Raw genomic sequence first — 21,640 nt, forward strand, 5'->3', positions numbered from 1 at the left:
CTCACAGCAACCTCAAACTCCTGGACTTAAGTGATCCTACTGCCTCAGCCTCCCGAGTAGTTGGGACTACAGGCATGTGCCACCATGCCCAGCTAATTTTTTCTATATATATTTTTAGTTGGCCAGATAATTTCTTTCTATTTTTTAGTAGAGACGGGGTCTTGCTCCTGCTCAGGCTGGTCTCGAACTCCTGACCTCACGCGATCCACCCGCCTCGGCCTCCCAGAGTGCTAGGATTACAGGCGTGAGCTACCACGCCCAGCCTTATTTCTTTTCTGATCTGTATACCTTTTATTGCTTTATTGCACTGGCTGGAGCTTCTATGACTGTGTTTTAAGGGTAACAAGAACAGATATCGTTACCTTTTTCCTGATCTTAGAGAGATAGCGTTCAATTTTTCACCATTATGAAGTATAATGTTAGGTGTACCTTTCTTATAGATGCTCTTTATCTCATCTCCTTACCCACCCCACACCCACCATGTTTCTGAGCGTTTTATTGTGAATGGGTGTTGGATCTTGTCAAATATTTTTTCTATATTGGTTGATACAATCATGTGATTTTTTTCTTCTTTAGTCTATTAATATGGTAGATTACATTGATTTATTTTCAAATATTGAACCAGCCTTTTATACCTAGAGTAAACACCACTTGGCTATGGTGTATAATTCTTTATATGTATAGCTGAATTGTATTACTAATGTTTTGTTAAGGATTTTGTATCTGTATTCATGAGGCAGATAGTTTGTCTGGTTTTCGTAGCAGAATAATACTTCATAAAATCAATTGGAAAGTGTTCCCTCCTATTCTGTTTTTTGGAGCAGATTGTATAGAATTATTTTTAATTCTTTATTTGGTAAAATTCTTCAGTGAAACCATCTGGGCCTGGAGATTTCTTTTTTGGAAGTAATTAATTGTGAATTCAATTTCCTTAGTAGTTATTGGGCTATTCAGATTATCTATGTCTTGAGTGAGTTGAGATAATTTGTATTTTTCAAGGAATTGGTTGATTTTTTTCTAAGTTGTCAAATTTATATGTATAGTGCTGTTTGCAGTGTTCCCTTATTACTAGTGTCTGCAGGGTCCGTGGTGATATCCCCTGTTTCATGCCTGCTGTTGGTAATTTGTGTCTTTGTCTTTTTTTCTCTGTCAGTCTTGCTAGAGGTTTGTCAGCTTTATTGGTCTTTTCAAAGAATCAGCTCTTATATTTCATTGATTTTTTTTTTCTCTGTTGTATTTCTGTTTTGAATTCCATTGATTTCTGCTATTTTATTATTTCTTGCCTTTTGCTCACTTTAGTCTATTTTGTTCTTTTTCTCAATTTTGAGGTGGGACCTTAAATTACTAATTTGAAACCTTTTCTCTCTTCTAATATATGCAGTTAGTGCTGTGAATTTCCCTCTCAGCACTGCTTTAGTTGTGTCCCACAAATTTTGATGTGATGTATTTTCATTTTTATTTAGTTCATTGTATTTTTTTTATTTGCCTTTAGTCTCTCTCTCTCTCTCTCTCTCAACTCTCTTTTTAAAAGAAGCACCTCAACAGAGTCTTGTTATGTTGCTCTGGCGGGCCTCAAACTCCTGTCTCAAGGGATCCTCCTACCTCAGCCTCCCGGGTAGCTGGGACTACAGGCGTGTGCCATCGTGTGCACCTTTGATTTATTTATTTATTTATTTATTTTTGACTCATGGATTATTTAGAAGTATGTTGTTTACTTTCCAGGTGTTTGGAGATTTTAAATTTGTTGTAGTTTGTTTTATGGCTTATGATGTAGTCTATCTTGGAATATGTGCTGTAGGCATTTAAAAGGAAAATGTATTCTGCTGTTTTTTGTTGGAGTGTCTGTAAATGTCAGTTAGATCTTGTTGGTTAATGATGTTGAGTTCTTCTATCTCCGTGGTTTTCTATCTAGTTCTTCCAGTTGTTCAGGGGTAGTGGGGTATCCAACTGTAATTATGAGTTTGTCTATTTCTCCTTTTGGTTGTATCAGTTTTTGCGGCTGACATTTTGTAACTCCGTTGTTTGGTTGGTGCATATATCGGATTACCAAATTATCTTAGTGAATTGACCCTTTTAACATTATATAATGTCTGTCTTTGTCTCTGGTAATTTTCTTTTTTCCAATGTCTACTTTATCAGATGTCCTTTTCAGTATGTATTTATTTTATATATTTGTATATATACATATAATTTTTACTACCTATATCATTATATTTTAAGTGAGTTTCTTGTAGACAGCATATAATTAGGTCACATTGTTTAGTCCACTCGACCTGCTCTGTCTTTAAATCATGGATTTGTTCATTTACATTTAGTGTAATTATTGATATTTAGGATTTAAATCTGCCATTTTGTTTTTTGTTTCTTGTTTGTTCTCTCTACTTTTTGTTTCTCTATTTTCTTTTTCCTGCTTTTCTGTGGGTTAATTGAAACTGTGTTAGAATTACATCTTTATTTATAGTATTTTTAAGTGTTTCTCTTTGTATAGCTTTTTTAGTCATTGCTCTAAGTATAATATTACGTTATATACATATGTTATCACAGTCTACTGGTATCACCATTTTACCAGTTCAATTATAGAAACCCTTACCTCCCTTTATATCCCTTTATTCTTCTCACTTACAATATATTGTGACTGTTTTAAATATTTCCCGTACATACAGTGAGAACCACATCAGACAGTGTTATACCTTTTTGCTTTAACTGTCTAAAATAATTTAGAAAATTCTAGAGGAGAAGAAAAGCCTATTGTATTTTCCTTTTTTTGTTCGTTTGTTTCTTTAACTTACTGTACTCTTTCTTCCTTTCTGATAATCTAAGGATCTAAGGTTCTTCTTTTGTGGCTTTTTTTCCTATTTAGAGGACTTTTTTTTTTAGCCATTACTTTAGGTCTGCTAGTGACAAAGTCTCCTAGTTTTTCTTCAACTGAGAATGTCTTGATTTCTCCTTCATTCCTAAAGGATATTTTTGCTAGTTATAGGAGACTTCGTTGGCAGTTCTTTTCTTTCAGCCCTTGAAGTATATGGTGACAATTTTTTATGGCTTCTATTGTTTCTGATGAGAAATCTGCTGTCATTCAAATTATTTTTCCCTCTGTGTAAGGTGTCCTTTTTCTCTGGCTGCTTTCAAGATTTTTTTCTTTGTCATTAGTTTTCAGAAGTTTGACTATGTTGTGTCTTGGCATCTATTTATTTGGGTTTACCTGTGAATTTTGCTCATCTTCTTTAATCTGTAGGTTTAAACCATGTGGCAAATTTGGGGGATATTTTGCTATTCTTTCTTTGAGTACTTTTTTAGCCCCACCCTCTTTCTCTTCTTCTTCTAGAATTTTAATGACGTGAATGTTAGGATCTTTTATTGTAATCCCACAGGTCCCTGAGGCTCTGTTCATTTCTTTCTAGTCATTTTCTTTCTGTTGTACAGTGAATAATTCCTGTTGCTCTGTCTTCAGATCACTGATCCTTTCCCCTCTCTCCTTCATTCTGCTCCTGAGCCTGTCCACTGAGCTGCTTATCTTGGTTATTTTGTTTTTTAGTTCTGATATCTGCAGGGGACTCTTCTTTGTATCTTTCATTTCTTTGCTGAAGCTTTCTGTTGCATTATTGTATTTGTTTCAAGCATGTTCATAATTTGCTCATTGAAACATTTTTATCGTGGCTGCTCTAAAATTGTCAGATAATCTTGATATCTCTGTCATCTCACTATTGGCATTTGTTGTTTTCTTTCATTCTGTTTGATGTCTTCTGATTCTTGGTATAAGTGATACTTGATTGAAACCTGGACATTTTCATACTATGCTATTATCATCTATACCTTATTTAAGCCATCTATTTTAATTGGCATTCTCAGACACTATTCCAACAAGGGAAGGGGTTGGGGGCATGTTGCTTCATTACTACCATGGGGATGTACGCTTGAGGGTCTCTACTCGGCCTCCATAGACACGGGATCAGGGAGGTTCTTTGTTGTTGCTGAGTAATGGTGATAGTGCTGACACTCTCCAGGCCCCAATGGAGGTGGGAAGGATCCCCCATTACTGCCAGGTGGAGGTAGAAGTTCGGACTCTCCATGTGGTAGCCACGGACACCATGGGGTGGTGGGGATGTCCACTTGTTACCAACTGGCAGGGATAAAAGTCCCAGCTCCCTACTTGGCCTTTTCTGACATCATCTTAGGACGGATGTTGGGATGCCTTGTTACAGGCTCTCAAGGGTCAGAGTCTAGTTCCCTGCTCAGCCTTTGCTGGTGTGGATGTGGTTGGGGGCCACAGTTTTTCTGTGGTGTTTTGCTGCAGTAGAGTGGTTAGTGTCCAGAAGTTTTCTTTCTAGCTGGCCTGCCAGTATTGCTTCTTATGGCAAAATAATGGCAGAGTAAGGTGTCAGTCGAGTTGGAGATACCACTGATGGTGAGGTGTGCACCAATATTTTATTATTTCTTAGAAAGAGGAAAGTATGTGAATAAACCGATGTGCCATCATCCATAGTAAGATGCAAGCCGATTTCAGAGAGGCTAAAATATGGCAAGAATATGCTTCTTGAAATAGTTTCAATATGGTAGTTATGTGAAAGGGACTTAAAGAGTGAAGAGCAAATAATGACGTATAAATGTGCAAACATGTTTTATTTACTTGCTGCATTCAAGTTAACAATTGGAAATTGGTCAACTTACAAAAGTAAGCATTCCTTTTCTGAGAATGTTGACAAGGCCCTTTAAACCCTAATTTGGTGGGTCTCTCTTCCTTGCAGAGATAAAGCTGCCTGCTTTGCTATTCAGAAAGGATTGCAGGCATCACGTAGTGACATTAAGTTATTTAAGCATAATGATATGGCTGACCTGGAGCGACTACTAAAAGAACAAGAGATTGAAGATCAAAAGGTATGATTCTTTTGAAGAAAATTATACAGTTCTTTTGTACTTTCCAACCAGCTAAATTATATATGAAATGGTAATTTGTCATGAAACTTGCCTGCGGATCACATTTGGATATTAAGTAAGGGTGTTCCTGCTTATTAAATGTACTTCCTGTTGGAGAGCCAAGTCTGATTGTGATTGCCTTGTCATTGCCATAATTATAGGTGGCACATTTTGGGGAGGTAATCCAGGCAGCTTTCTAAGAGAGATCAAGAGAGGGAGAGAAACAGCCTGTACTTGATCAGTGGGGGAGATAATACACCCTCAACTTGGCATAACAATACCAAAACTCCTTAGGACCTTAATTAGATATACCTAGTGAATTCAAAATGGGCTTTTTCATATCAGAATAAATCATGTATCAATTACCTGGAGGAAAGAATGACAGCAAATCTTAGTTAATATTAATATATGAGCAAAGTGAGACCCTTTCTCCCCCACCCCACCTCTATCCTGACGCCCTGAACAGCTGCTGCTTGTAGGAAATGACTGCCCCAAACACGGTCCATGGTCTCCTTACAGCGTGCAGCCCTGTTTTCAATTCTTCTTTCCCAGGAACCTGTGCTCTGGTGATGGTGGTTTAGAAGTACCTCCTTGGTGTTCTGATTAGAGAGTGGAACAAAGGAAGTGTGTTTAGAGCGTCACCATTAGAATTACAGCTTATTTTCTCCTAACAACATGGATGAATAGGGTAGCTCTGGTCTGTGTTTCTATGCACATGATATGTGGATTGCACTGGGAATCTGGTCACCACAGCCTCTGTCTCAAACACCACTTCCAAGTAGACTTTACCAGTGCAACTCATTCATAACCAAAATAATTGATAAAAATGCTCACCACATTCACATTAATTTGGTGTTAATTTCTACTTTTCCCAAATATTTGCCTTATGCATTTAGGATTCTCTCATCTTTGTTTAGGTGTCAGCCCAAGTGTAGCACTTCATGAATGTACACATTCTCATGATGAATATGCATGAACTCACCATTTTATGCTAGATCTACTATGGCCCAGTGTTTCATATTTACACAGTTTAGAAAAATCTACAGGGAAAATCTTAAAATTGAGATCATTCCACTGATTAATTTCTTTCTACAGATTGTGAAAAGATGTCTCTTATTCTGATTCAGTAATACCGTGCTAGCCACCAAACTGAAGAACATTGTCTGGGAAAGTATGACCAGTGTATAAATTTGGAAAATACCAATTCAAGTCTTATGTGGCCGGGGGGCGGGGTGGTTTATAAAATTTGTGATCCATGGAACTGTTTTTTTAATGAATAAGAACAAGAAATATAATTAAGTATCTTGAAAGTTATTTCTACTTTATAATTTTTACTTTTTTAATTAATTTATACTGTTTTCTTGCTGAGAATGGGCTTTCTAAATAACTTTACGTTTTAGTTTTTAGATATATTCTTTTCTAGTTTCATTTTCACATAGCTGTTAGCTTTTTGAATGTTTTCTTTGACAATTTTCCAAGTGTTGTGGTTCATAGATTATTTTAAATCTCTTTTCCTACAGCTGTCTTTTGTCCCATATTAATTCTTGTAAAAACAATGGGCAGTAGATATGAACAGTAGCTCATAGAGTACACATAGCTGTGAAAGTGAAAATATAATTTGGCCTCACTAGTAAGTAAGGAAATTAGGCTAGGAGTTCTTGCCTGTCAAATTAGGGCTCTTTTTTAACAATAAGTGCCAACACAGGTGTGGTGAGACAAAGGATACTTCTGTAACACTGGAAAGAATTTACATCAGTGCTGTCTTTCTAGAAGGTAAATGGGCAGATCTATTCTAGGATCCTAGAATATCCATACCCTTCGACCCATACCTAGGGTGTTGTCGTTAGAAAATAATCAGAAATGGTGTGAGCGATATTTATATGTTATATAAAAAAGCAAAATGTGGGGGAAAAAACCTAAATTGAACATTAGAGAAATAGTTAAGTAATTTATGGTATACCCACAAGGTAGAAAATCTCCATTAAAATCATGTTTTAAATAATATTAAATAATGTGGAAATGCTCACAACATAATTTTTTTAAAATCAGATCCTAAAACTATTACAATAAAATCCTGATTTTGAACACAGTAATTTATAAATGTATGTATTTACAAGAAAGAAAGACAAAAGTTACCACTGTGTGGAATGACTGGCTAATTTTTAAAATCCTTTTTTATACTCTCTCATTTCCCAAGACTCCTACATTGATTACTTTTAAATCATAAGAAAAGTACTTCATTTTTAAAAAGGCAGGCAGAGGCAGGATGCCCATGTGTTGAAATGAAAGTGGCTTCTCTTCATCAGTGACTCCTAACAGATCAGTATTGCAAGCTTCCAGGCATTCAGTTTTGAGTTGACGGAGTGAAGATGATTGAGCAATCTCAACGGTACATGCTTCTGTGTACCTCAACAGCCACATTTCTTTTAGTGCTACTGTTGTGAGTTCTACGATACCCCTTAAAGCAACCCCTGGGCCGCAGACCAGTACCAGTCTATGGCCTGTTAGGAACTGGGCTGCACAGCAGGAAGTGAATGACAAGCGAGTGAAGCTTCATCTGTATTTACAATCGCTCCCCATCACTTGCATCACCACCTGAGCTCCGCCTCCTCACCCATGCCCCCTTCCTGGTCCATGGAAAATTGTCTTCCATGAAGCTGGTCCCTGGTGTCAGAAAGGTTGGGGACCACTGCCTTAAAGCATTGCTCTGCTGCTTTCTCATTTTGATACTTTCTCTAATGTTCATTGGAGCAGAAGCTTAGAGGCAAGAAGCCTCGAGCAGGAAGGTAGTGGCAAACTCTATTTGTGGATCTCGGTGTTTTTTAGTCCAACACACCTGAAGCATCTACAGATTAATGCATGTGAGAGACTTACCATGAGGGGAGTGGCGGGGGGAGTGTTGTTTGAAAAGGGCCCTCCACCCCACCACCTGGGAACGTCACTGGACTAGATCATAGTCTAGTTTACTTGTCCCTGTGAGAGGTCACTGGGGAGTAAGGAAAAGGGTTGCATCTTGTTTTTGGTAGGTGAAGGAGAACAGGGTTTGTCTGGTTTTTGACTTTTTATGAGGGAAAGTAGCCAGTACATACAAAGGAAACAACCACGGTATATAGTGAAGCCCCCTGTACCCTTCTTCCAGCTTTATCAACATTCTGCCATTCTTGTACCATCTATACCTCCACCTCCTCTTCACCCATCTTCATGATGATGACAGTGATGATGGTGGTTCTTCATTATAGTTCTTTAAGTGAAATGTACAGACATTGAAACACACAAATCCTTGCCATACGATTTTGAACACTGGTTATACCCATGTAACCCAGGAATCTTGGCCCTTTCATGATATAAAATATTCCCGTCTCCCCAGAAAGTTCCCCTGGGCCTCTTCCCAGTCATTCTAGGGTTGGAGGGTTTTATTTGTGTTTTAGTATTCTCAGAATGCCTAAATTGTGTGTGTGTGAGGTCACCTAGTTGGTATTGTAAACTGAAAAACATGTCTGAGAGAAGACAGTTCTGTTACTCATTTCAAAATAACCAGATTTCAAACACTGAGCTTTAAATTCATTCACACTTTTTTTAATGAATAAATCTTGTAAGGTGAAAATGCTACAGAGTATGTAACAGATTATATATTTGGGGTTACTGAAATTTAAGATGTCTGCTTTTTTTCTTTTAAAGAATCCCCGCAAGGCTCGTGTAACTCGACGTTTCATTGTGGTAGAAGGATTGTATATGAATACTGGAACTATTTGTCCTCTTCCAGAGTTGGTAAGCAACCATGTTTAGTCATTGTTTTAGTATTTAGACTATTTGGCAGATGTGCCTTTTGTTCATGACCACTTTTAATGTATAACATCTGCGTTGCTTTGCACAGTAGCTATCACAAGCATATTTTGATCATACCAGAGAAGGAGATGAACACTGAATGCCAGTGCTGGCCTTGAAATAGTAAAAACCAACTTAATCAAGGTGGAACTGACAAATAATAAAATACACCTACTTTAGTGTATAGTTCGATGAGTTTTGACAGATGTATACGCCCCTGTCACCACCACCTCCACAGTCAAGAAATAGAACATTCCCATCACTCCAGAAAGTTCCTTCATGCCTCTGTGTAGTCAGTATCCATCCCTGGCCCCAGGAAGTCATTGATCTGCTTCCTTTTCCAGTAGATTAGTTTTACTAAATGAAAGCATATAATATGCATTTTGTAAAAAACTCAGCTTTTTGGTAGTGTTGTTTTTTGGTAGTGAAATTGTTGTTTTTGGTAGTGAAAACAATATAATGTTTTTAGAAAACATGACCATGGAGATTTTCTTTATTGAGATGAAAGTCACATAACACAAAACTAACCATTTTAAAGTGTATAGGTCAGTGGCCTCTACTACATTTTGCAACCGTCAACTCTAGTTCCAAAACCTTTTCACCACTCCAAAAGAAGCCCCCATACCTATTAAGGAGTCACTCTCCATTTCCCCCTTCCCTAGCTCCTGGCAACCACCAGTCTGCTTTCTGTCTCTGTGGATTTACCTATTCTGGATATTTCCTATAAATGGCATCATATATAATATGTGATCTTTTGTTTCTGTCTCCGTTCACTTAGTATAATGTTTTTAAAGTTCATCTATATTGTACCATGTGTCAGTACTTCATTACTGTTTAATGCTGAGTGATACTCTATTGTGTGGTTAATACATTTTGTTTATCTTTTCATCTGCTAATGGATATTTGGGTTATTTCTACCATTTTGCTATTGTGAATAGTGCTGCTATGAACATTTGTGTACAAGTATTTGTTTGAATCCCTGTTTTCAATTCTTTTGTGTATATACCTAGGTAATTGCTGGATCATATGATAATTCTATGTTTAACTTATTGAGGAACTGTCATACTGTTTTCCACAGTGACTACACCATTTTACATTCCCACCAGCTATGTGGGAATGTAAATCAAGAAACAGGATTCCAGTTTCTCCATATCTTTGCCAACACTTACTATTTTCTGGGTTTTTTTTGTTTGTTTGTTTTAGCCATCCTGGTGGATATGAGGTAGTATCTTATTGTGGTTTTGATTTGTGTTTCCCAGATGACTAATGATGTTGAGCGTCTTTTCTTGTGCTGGTTGGCCATTTTGTGTATCTTTGAAGAAATATCTTCTCAAGTTCTTTGTCCATTTTTATTTGGGTTGTTTGTCCTTTTTATTTTTTTTAAGTTATAAGAGTTCTTTATATATTCTGGATACTAGACCCTTCTCAGATATATGAATTGCAAATATTTTTTCCACTATGTGGGGTTTTGTTTTACTTCTTTCATAGTGTTCCTTGATGCACAAAAGTTTTTAAGTTTGATGAAGTACAATTTATCTTTTTTGTTGTTGCTTGTGCTTTTGTATCATGTCTAACAATCTTTGACTAATCCAAAGTTATGAAGATTTACTCCTTTGTTTTTCCTTCTTTATAGTTGTTGGTTTCACATTTAGGTCTGTTATTCATTTGAGTTAATTGTTGTATATGCTCTTATGTAGGGACTCAACTTCATTCTTTTGCCTGTGGTTGTCCAATTGTCCCTGCAACATTTGTTGGAGAGACTTGTTTTCCCAGTTTACTGGTCTTGGCACCCTTGTCAAAATCAACTGACCATAGATGAATAGGTTTATCTCTAGACTCTATTTCATTTGTCTGTATGTCTGTCTTTATGCCAGTACCACACTTTCTTAATTATTGCAGCTTTGTAGTAAGTTTTGAAATCAGGACATGCTGGTTCTCTAACTTTGTTCTTCCAAGATTATTGTAGCTCTTTAGGGTCCCCTGAAATTCCATTTGAATTTTAGAATCAGCTTTTCCATTTCTGTAAAAAAAAAAAAGTCACTAGGATTTTGATAGGGGTTGCATTGAATATGTAGATAATTTAGGGAATTGTTGCCATTTTAATGGTATTAAGTCTTCCATGCCATGAGCATGAAATATGTTTCCATTTAATTAGATCTTTAATTTCTTTTAGCAGTGTTTTATAGTTTTCAGTGTACACATCTTGCACCTCTTTGGTTAAATTTATCACTAAGTATTTGATTCTTTTTTATTCTTTTGTAAATGGAACTGTTTCGTTCATTTCTTTTTTAGGTTAGTTACTGTTAGTCATTTATTAGCTCAAATGATACTTTTGTAGATCTTTCTATATGTAAGATCATGTCATCTGTGAATAGAGATGGTTTTACTTCTTCCTTTCCCATTTGGATGCCTTTTATTTTTCTTACCTGATTGCTCTCGCTAGAACTTCAACCATCTTAACTAGAAATGGCAAAAATAGGTATCTTGTGCTTTATCTTAGAGGGAGAGCTTTCAGTCTTTCACCACTGAGTGTGATGTTAGCTGTGAGTGTTTCATAAATACCCTTTATCAGGTTGAGGAAATTCCTTCCTATTCCTAATTTATTGAAATGTTTTTATCATGAGAGGTTGTTGGATTTTGTTGAATGCTTTTCTGCATCAATTGAGATGATCATGTGATTTTTTTCCCTCCCAGTCTGTTAATGTGGCATATTACATCAGTTGTTTTTCCTACATTGGACCACTCTTGCATTCATCCTTTGAGATTTGAATCTAGGAGTTCATTAAATGAACAAAGATTCAAAATAAGGGTTTCATATGTTATTAAAAGTTTTTCACTATTTCTGAGGAAATCTAAATACATTCTAAATATCAATAACAGAGATGCTTTTGTTTTCTTCTTCCTGTTTTTGTAAGCTTCTCACAGACTGATAGAATAACGTAGGGGTGGTGGTAGACCAAAAGATACTGTTAATAGAACTGTATATTATAGGGCTACAATAATAAAGCAGTGCCGATTGACAAGTATAGAGCAGAACAGTGAAGCATAACATGTGAACATATCAAGTATATATAAGCATTGAGTACGTAAAGATTACATGATAAAAATTAGGGTTTGACTCTGGGTATCTGTTTTCTTTCACAGATTTGTCTATTTGTATGCCAGTAATATTATTAAATATTTTCTAAAACATGCTTTTCAGAAACTAGATAATACCTCATTTTTATTAAGGGATGGAAAAGAGTCAGTGTTGAAAAGTTGTAATTTTGTCCAAATTAGTTTATTCATTATTAATGAAAATCCAACCAATAGCCCAGTAGTAAGGACTCCCCCCCCCCAATTTGACATTGATTAGCATAAGAGTAGCCAGTAAAGTTTTGTTTTTGTTTTTGTTTTTGAGACAGAGTTTCACTCTGTAGCCCTGGGTAGAGTGCCATGGCATCAGCCTAGCTCACAGCAACCTCAAACTCCTGGGCTCAAGCGATCCTCCTGCCTCAGCCTCCCTTGTAGCTGGGACTACCGGTGTGTGCCTCCACACCTGGCTAATTTTTTTCTACTTTTGGTGGAGATGGGGTCTTGCTCCTTCTCAGGCTGGTCTTAAACTCCTGTCCTCAAGAGATGTTCCCACATTAGCCTCCCAGAGTGCTAGGATTATAGGCGTGAGCCACCATGCCCAGCTTAAACTTTTGATAATTAAAAAATAAATCATCAGAGTATTACAGTATGGCACATCAAACCATCTTATACATTCTATGCATCATTTCTGTAGTTTTAGTAGAAAAGCACCTTAATAATTAAGCCTTTAAGTATGATTCTGACATCAAGATACATGAGTCAGAGGAAGATTTGGGAGCCCAACAGCTTCTTATGTCATACATATAAAAATCTAGTGGGTGGTGATTGCTGTATTTTAATTTGGTTGTCAAATGATTATGTACAAATCATATATGGGTAAATCCGTTACATAGGAAATAAATACCTATACACAAATATGTGTGTTTCAGCTTCCCAATGAATTGTTGGATTGTGTTTGTTTTAAAAACATGAAATAATTAGAAAAGCCTATAGATAAGTATGCATCCAAACCCTTGGTGGCAAAGGACTTTCTTATAAGCCTGAAAACAAAGCGAAAGACCTAATAAGGAAAACCTTTTCTGCATTAAAAAAGTGCCGTGAGTCCAAATTAAAACAGAACTACTGAGGGAAGAATGTCTGCATTTCCCCAGGAGTTTTTATGTATGATCAGACCAGTGTTTAACAGATAGATTACATGTCTATATCCATAAATGTCATAATATTTCTTTTTAAAAATTGGTATTGTGCTGTCTCTATTGGTGAGTTAAATTGAATGATTTTAGACCATCCAAAGTATAGTCAACATGGTTATGTTCTACAGTTGCTATGAACACTGCAATAGGGAATACTGAATTATTGCTACTAGGGTTAAGGTTTCCGTGAGCCCTTGGTCGCAACATTTTTGTCAGTCATTCAGTACATAACTTGTTTTATGTTTGTTTCTGTTTAAAGTTGCCTTATTTAATATATATTGTTGATGCATTACCATTGATCGGCCAGCAGCACTAAATATAACTTATGCCTGAACCTTCTCTAACACAAGGATTTTCTCCATAAGGCACATCACAGCCTTCCTGCATTTAGGAACAACAGACGGCACTTCAGCCCTATACTAGGGGCCGCTTTAAACAGCAAAATTACCAACAAAAAGCACAAAAATGCAAAAGACATGGCAATAAATCAACCATGAAAAGGACACTTGTTTACAGTATCACTGAAACCAGTGGCCTGTTCAACCTCAGCCAGGAAAGTGAGGTTGGTAACTCAAATTCTTCACTGCTCTGCACATGCACATGTCTGTCAATGACTGAAAAAGTGCCCCAAGTATTGTTTTTGGTTACAAATAAATTTTAACAAGTAAGTGAATTTGGAAATAGAGAATCTGAATGTTGAGGGTCGATTGTATATACTTTTTTAATCTTAAGTTTGATTCTTTTCTTCACAATATGTTATATATGCTGCTCATCATCAGTATTTTAAAGTTGTCTTTTATATAACACTTAGGTTAAGTTAAAATACAAATACAAAGCAAGAATCTTTCTAGAAGAAAGCCTTTCATTTGGAGTCCTAGGGGAGCATGGCCGAGGAGTCACTGAACACTATGGAATCAGTGTAAGTTCTCCTTTTTTGGAATTTGTCATGTTTCCTTTTGGTGAAGGGAAATGGACCCAGACTGCCCACAGTGCTTAGTGGGTTGTGCTCTGGGGGCCTCAGGGCAGAGAGAAGTCGGCCAGTCTTGAGCAGCTATCTTTACCAGCTGTGGTGGGATAGAGTCACAGGAAGCTTTTTCTCCAAAATGTGTGCATAAAAGCTTTGCAACCTGTGTTACAAAATTGAATTATAATATAGAAAGTCACCTTAGATTATCTGCATCACACTATCCATATAGTCCTAGATAAAAAAAAAAAACAAAGCAGAGTTCTTGTCACGTGAAGTTAGATGGAAGCACACTCTTCTGAGACAGACTGAAGTTTGGCAGTTAAATGCATGGAGGAGTTTAAGATACATGGAAACACAATTCAAGCAAATGTGGCAGTACACGAGAGCCATGTTTAAGGCCTGAAAATCTTTAAAAACGAAAACAAGCTTCACTGGTCTAGTTTTCTCAATGCTTTCAGCAGTTGGTACTGAGATAATATTTATAAGGTCCTAAGAAGTAAAAGTGCAGAATGTATGGACTTTATTTTGATCCAGAGTCAAATGTTTTTTAAAAAAAAAACAAAACTCTGTGAGCCATCTTAAGTTTAATAAGTATAATAACAGTTTTGTGATTACGTTTTTGAAAGAGCCCGATATCTTTTAGAAATAACACTGAAATGTTTATAACTGAAACTCTGTGAAGTCTGGGGTTTGCTCCAAAGAAAGGATGGAGGGCAGTTAGGGCTGTAGAATGAAGCAGGTTTGTCCTTGAGTTGTTAATAATTGAGTGTGGGTGACGGGGATTCTTTCTACTTTTTATAGGCTTGAAATTGCCGTAGTAAAAGGTTAAAAAACGTTTAAAGAGTAAGAATACAGAGGTTTCTCTGTTGGATCTGTGGAACTCTTAGAAAATGTTATACATTGATGTGATCTGACAAGCCATTATCATGGCTGTCAATATGTAGTTATTAAATGCCTGCTGTGTACCCAGAGTAGAACCTGGTGCTGAGGCCAGGGCAGAAGATGAGGACCAAAAGCCTTCCGTGCAGTTGGAAAGACTTGGGAACTCAGAAGCCCTTAGGTCATTAGAGCACATTAGGTTCATCCACTGTCCAGTTTGGTCAGAGATTCCATTGCCATGAGGTTTGGCTAAATTGATTTCATTTATGAAATACTGAAAGGTAAATTGAATATAGGAATAAAGTTCTCAAAACTTTGATAGATTATTTTTATTTATCTCAAGTACATTCCATGGGGAAGGCCATCTAGACCACTGTTTTAGTAAGGAAATCATCTTAGTTTGTACCTCTATCTGACTAGTTTTAATATTAAATAATTTTGGATTTTATCTCCTTTTAACTTATCTCTTCCACTGTGAGTCAAGTAGTCAATGCATAATGAAATGGTAAAAAAAAAAAAAAAAAAAGTATGAAATGAGACAGATTCAGACATGGGCCATAAAATACAATCCATCCCTGTAGAGGTAGATCTTCTGTGGTTTATCCTTTATTTCTATATAGGTAGTTTGTTTGAATCCAGATGTTGACAGATGTGTTTAATGCTGAAATTTTGTCTCTAGGCTTGAAGCTGCCCTTTTTTTCTTGAAATTGAGGAATAACTTTCACTCCTACTTTTCTGACAGATTGATGATATTGATCTTATCAGCGCCAACATGGAGAACTCACTTGCTTCTATTGGAGGTTTCTGCTGTGGCAGATCTTTTGTAATTGACCATCAGGTGGGTTCTTTTTAAAAACAAAAGCAAAAACTGAAACTGATTGCTCCATTGGTCACCTCAAAATATAAAATTTTACTCTTAGTTTATGACAGTTTTTATTTAAAAGTCAATTTTTAAAGAATCACTCTAAATATTTATATTTAGAAATTATCTCCTTTTTAACAACACATCTTCGATTTTTTTTATATGTATAACATTTATTTATGGCTGGATTTTACCCCCTCACCACATGTATGCACTGTTAAGTAGGTAGGGTAGAGAATCAGTGTCTTTCTAATGTTTACTCAAAAAGGATAGAAAATGTATATATGTTTTTAACTTGTTTCTTTCTTCTTAGCGACTTTCCGGCCAGGGATACTGCTTTTCAGCTTCGCTACCTCCCCTGTTAGCTGCTGCAGCAATTGAGGCCCTCAACATCATGGAAGAGAATCCAGGTATAACCTTTTGTACCCAGGAAACCAAAGACATCTCAGGTTATGTTAGTCATATTACTGGTTTGCTTTTTGGAGGAATTAGCTAGAGGAAATTATTTACGAGACAAGACTCTGGCCCTTAATTGCATTATCTGGCATTTCCAGGAAGAATGGCAGTGAAGAAGCTGTCCCTGCCTCAGGCACTTGGGGTCAGAGCTTCTCTCCTACGCTGGGAACTGGAGCCCAGATGAGGCTGGCTCAGGTGTGGGTGGAGATGCTGGGAGGAGGAAGGGTTCTCCATCTCCATCAGTGCTGGGCCTGCATGTTCCATTGGTGTAAGAAAACCGGTTGCTGTTTGGTTTATCGCTTTTTTATAGTTATAGTTTTTATAGTTATTATAGTTATAGTTTTTATAGTTAGCTGAAGTGTGCTGCTTTTCAGTCTATATAATTTTATAAATATTGTTGTTTTTCCCCTTTAGGCTTTGAATCCTCAATTGGTACTGAGACCAAACCTGGTTTACCAGCAAGAGCTTACTTAGTGGGCAGAATAAAAAGTCAGCTAAGAATTTAAAACGTGGCCTTTACCTGTGATAGTGCCACCTTACCAAAGCTTAAAACGGAAAGGCTTTTGCAGGTCTCACCTGGTACCATATTTTTGAATGTTCATCGTTGGTATTAATTCAGAGAACCAGAAAATGTGAGTGTGTCTGTGCACCCTCACAATTGCTTGTTACCTGGCCTGGCACTCCCACCTCCTGACCAGATCCTTTGTTTTTGAATCTGGTTTAATAAAAGGAAAATATCAAGAAAAGATTTTAAAAATTACTTCACTGCAGTTGATTTTTCACCAAATTGTTTAGGATCAAGAAATAAGTAATAGATTTGTACCTTTTGATTCTTAGCCAGATTATCTGTAGAATCTTGATAAGAACAAGAGCCATTGTTTTGCTGGGTAGCAAGGTGAGAAGGGGCTGGTTAGTAAGTGCCAAAGACCAAAGGGGAAGTTCGGGAGTGAGAGTTACTGGCTCTCTGTTAGTATGTGCAAGGATTTGCAGCATTTTAAACTGATGAACTTGAACTGGGCCTTTAAAAATATTTTTAAGTTAGTACTATCAAATGTTCCAAATTGACTACCAAATATATTTTTTTCATTCAGGTATTTTTGCAGTGTTGAAGGAAAAGTGCAAGCAAATTCATAAAGCTTTACAAGGGTAAGTTTTATATATTTTCAACCAACATAAAGTTTATCTGCACCATACTTAACTAATGAAAAGTTTTAAATTTTATAGACTTGGGTCAGTTTGACCAAATTGCAACTAAGTTTGGTTCACTCAAATTGGTTTATTTGTTTAAAACCAGAGCATCCATTTTGTCATTGTCTTAAAGAATTGTGACTTTGCTTTTCAGAAAATGAAACGAACTCATTAATTAAATATTATAGCAATATAAAAGATGCAAAGATAGAAATAACAACTCAGCATCTTACTACCAGAAATAGCCAGAGTAAAGGCTGGCGTGTCCCTCCACGACTGCACAGGTAGAAGGATGTCCTTTTGTGTTCCATAATTAGATGACCTCGGGCACGTACTATGTTCCCTTTTTAGTAAATTGCCAAGTTTTGATTTAAATTAAGAAAAAGGAACAAGTGAAATTGATATGAACCTTACGTTTCTTTTTTTTAAAATACTACACAAAAATAGTTATTTAAGAGTCCTCTGAAATTGAAGAAAAAATTTGAGGTTGGGAACTTTTTCAGGCATATTTCTGATCTTATAGAAAGTGATCTCAACATTGCCCAAGGTGTTTCTTTTTGTCTTTCCTAAGGTGAAACAAGCTTTTTTGGTCATGAAAGTCCTATCTCTGTTGCCAAATATGGAAGCGAGAGTCTTTTAAAAGGACAGTTGATAAATGAGTAGACACAGCTGTTCACAATAAAATAAGGGCAAAGACAATTAAAGTTCTGGGTGTGTCTGTGTGATAGTAACAGAAGTTCTTGCATGATTTATGGTAGAGAGATATATTTGTATTGGTTCCAGTTATGTTGGTTTGTGAAATCGTAATATACCAACACAGACCAGCACATTGGAGTCCCTGTAAATTCATCTGTCTGGTGGGGTGTTTTCTAAGTTCCATCTTCCCCTTCCCCAGCTCTATCATAGCTTTTCTTCTTTCCAAAATCCCTAACCCTCTGTCTTCACTCCACCCATTTTCAGCTAACAGCCTGGCCTTGTGCTGTCTACTTGGGAACTCTCACGTTTCTCCTAACAAGTGGACACACCTATGGATATCTGAACCAGCCTTCCTCCTGTCATAGCCCAGACACATCCCTGCAGTCATCACAGGCCCTTCTTCTTTCTGAAGGACTGAGTGCCTTTGCTCACCCCTGCTTTGTCCTCAGACTCTCCCCTTTCCTGAGTCATTATGTGAGCATCTGAGTCTACTTTGTGCACTTCCTCTTGCCCATGACCCCACATTTCCCTCTAGTTACCCATTTCTCAAATGGGTAGTTACCCATTTCTTTGCCTCTCTGGGTAGCTAACCTTCTCAAGAGTTATTTATGCGTTCTTCACATCTTCATCCCTCATTTACACTGGAAACTCTGAGATCTGGCTTCCACTTTGCACTTCACCCAGACTGTTGCTGTGGAGGTCACACTGACTGCCGTGGTGCTGACTGCAGTGGACTGTCTTCAGACCTCATCTGATTGATGTCTCCATAGCTTTCAGCACAGGTGACCACTCTTTCCTTTGGACTCTGCTATACTGCACTTCTGGGTTTTCTTCTACATCTTTGAATGGCTTCATCTCAGTCTCCTTGGAAGGCTTTCTTTCAACACCTTGCTCTTCAGGGCTTAGTAGTCCTTGGTCCTCTTTTCTTCTCATTACCCTTTTGAAGAATTGCCTTCTTACACACCTGTAGCTTCACATTGTTTCATGCCACCTGTGTGTCGACAGCACTCTGATTTCTGTCTCCACTCTGTACCACTCTTCAGGGCTCCAGGTCTCATTCCAGTTGCCTCCTCAGTATCCACATTGGGAGAACCCCACGAGCACCTCATACTAAACACACTAAAAAAGGTTACGGGAGGTACTTGAATGCAGGTGTCTAGATGGTTAAAGAGAACAACAAACAAAACAGCAAAGAGGCCAGTGTGACAAGAAGAAGAGGGGAACCTTGTGGAAGATGAGGGCCAGGTAGATAACAGACTAGCCCATGCAGGCCTTGTAGGCTGTGATGAGAGTCTTGGCCCACATCATTCTGAGCAAAAAAGTGACAGCCCAGCTGAACTTACATCTTAGCAAAATTACTCTTTCATGATGTGAAAAAAATAAACTGTACGACAATAGGAACAGATGCAAGGAGACCAGTTAGAAGATTGATGCAGGCAAAAAATGGTGGTGACTCTGACCTTCATGGTGTCCATGAGGTGTTTGGATTCTGGATATATTTTGAAGGAAGAGCCTGCTGGATTTGGCTGAAGTTCACATGCCGGGTGAATGGGAAAGAGAAGGCTCCAGGTTGAGCATAGGGTTTTTGATCAGAGCGACTAGATGGGGTTGCTAGTGAGAGAGAGGGAAGAACTGTGGGAGAAAGCTTATTGGGGAAGGTCAGTGCTAGGTATGGTAATCTGCCCGTCAGACACTGGGTGGACAGTGAGTGGAGAGCAGCTGCCTGGTACACAGGTGTGAAGTGTGAGGGAGAGTACTGAGCTAGAGATAAATTTTTGAGTCATTAGCCTATAAATAACGATTTCAAACATTGCAATGTGAAGAGGTCAGAATCCAGCCAAAGAGACAGAAATAGTGGCCAGTGAGGAGGAGGCAGACCAGAAGAGTCAGGTCCTAGAAGCCCCGTGAAAAAAGTGCTTTCATAGGTTGTCAACCTGTGATGTGCTGCTGCCGACAGGCCAGGCCTGCTCACTGAACACCTGTCCTTTGACTTCGTCATGTGGGGGGAATTGTGATTTGATGGACAGTTTCAGGGGACTGGTGGGCAAAATGCCTGATTGACAGAGGTTCCAGAGAGACTGGGAAGAGAGCAGGCGAACACAGCTTAGATAACCATCTGGAGGAGTTTTGCTGTAAAGAGGAACTGAGAAACTGGATGGTGGCTGAGGAAGAAGTGGAGTCTGGAGAAGAATGTCTCAGGTTAGGAATTATTGGGGTCAGTTTCTGATTAACATCCAAACACGTCCTTTCTCCTGCTGGTTGGTGATACCATCATAATACCAGTTTCACATTTGGACCTGGATCTGTTTTTGAACTTTCTTTCCCATTTCATTGGTGTAGTTACTCAGTCCTCAGACTCTGTTTTCATCAGTGTGTCTGTTTTATCACTATGTAAGTTTTAGAGCACAGGTTCCTCCAAAATTATTGCTAAAATTATAATTGGAATTGTATTAAATTTTCTGATTAATGAGGAGAGGGAATTGTCATCCATGAATGTGATCTATTTATTTGAATCTTCCTTTGTGTCCTTTAATGGAATTTGAATATTTTCTCCTTAAAGCCCTTGTGCTTTTATGGAACCTTTAAAGGGGATTTCTAGATGTCCTATAGATTTGGTTGCTATTATGAACTGGGTTCCCTTGTCTCTTATATTTTATACTTGACTATTCGTGATTAAGAAGAATATTACTGTTTTCTCTAAATTGATCTTATATCCATCAGTGTTTCTAAGCTCTTATTAATTCCAGTAATGTGTTTCATTCTATTATGATGTTGTGCATAGAAGTCCTATTACCTGCAATAATGGTTTTCTCTCTTTCCCAATTCTTATATATCTTAGTTCTTTTTCTTCTTTTACTGAATTGTTCTGGGTCTTTAATACTGTATTGAACAATGGCAGTAATAGCAGACATCCTTATCTTTCTTATTCCCAGTATAGAAGCATTCCTTCATTAAGTATCAAACATCATACTATAGATTTTTAGTGGATGGCCATTATCCGATTATTCCTAATTTTGAAGATCTTTCTTTAAAATCATAAATAGATGAACTCTGTCAAATATTAATGTTTTTCATGTCTATTAAGATAAATCATAAATTTGTCTCATGGCCGAATTACCTTGGTGTATCTTCTGATGTTAAACCATCTTTATGTTCCTGAGAAGACCCCTGCTTGATTATATTTTTCCATAGTTTCAGGTTTATTTAGCTAATATTTTAATTTGAATTTTTGTATTGATATTTATAATTTAAATGAGCCCATAATTTTTTGTCATGCCAACTTTAAGCAACATAGGAATCATTGTTATGGTAGCTTCAGTAAATGATTTGACCGTTTTTTACTTTTTACTTCATGGAGCCATTAGGACCAGGCTTTATGTTTCTTCAAAATCAAGTGGAGTCCCCCTGTTAGGGCTCTCTACCTTTGGTGCCTTTGGGTTGAGGATAGTCTGTATCTATATCGTTTCCTCTTTTAATTTGTATGAGCTTGGTTTTGTGTGTTTTTGTCATAGTCTGTTTCCTTGCATTGATTTCTTCCTTATTTTTATATACTCTTATTTCATTGCATTGTATACTTACTCTTCT

General features: G+C 37.2%; 1 protein-coding gene across 1 annotated transcript in view; it reads left to right on the top strand.

The window, feature by feature from the left end:
- SPTLC1 (serine palmitoyltransferase long chain base subunit 1) overlaps nt 1–21,640 on the top strand; it is a 63,850-nt gene that overhangs the window by 33,984 nt on the left and 8,226 nt on the right. The window contains exons 7-12 of the mRNA XM_069473980.1: nt 4,746–4,875; nt 8,593–8,682; nt 13,819–13,926; nt 15,596–15,691; nt 16,029–16,125; nt 17,263–17,317. Coding sequence (XP_069330081.1) covers nt 4,746–4,875; nt 8,593–8,682; nt 13,819–13,926; nt 15,596–15,691; nt 16,029–16,125; nt 17,263–17,317 — 576 coding nt within the window. The remainder of the gene's footprint in view (nt 1–4,745; nt 4,876–8,592; nt 8,683–13,818; nt 13,927–15,595; nt 15,692–16,028; nt 16,126–17,262; nt 17,318–21,640) is intronic.

The sequence above is a fragment of the Eulemur rufifrons genome, chromosome 7, assembly GCF_041146395.1.
Source record: "Eulemur rufifrons isolate Redbay chromosome 7, OSU_ERuf_1, whole genome shotgun sequence".
In the NCBI taxonomy this organism is placed as follows: Eukaryota; Metazoa; Chordata; class Mammalia; order Primates; family Lemuridae; genus Eulemur; species Eulemur rufifrons.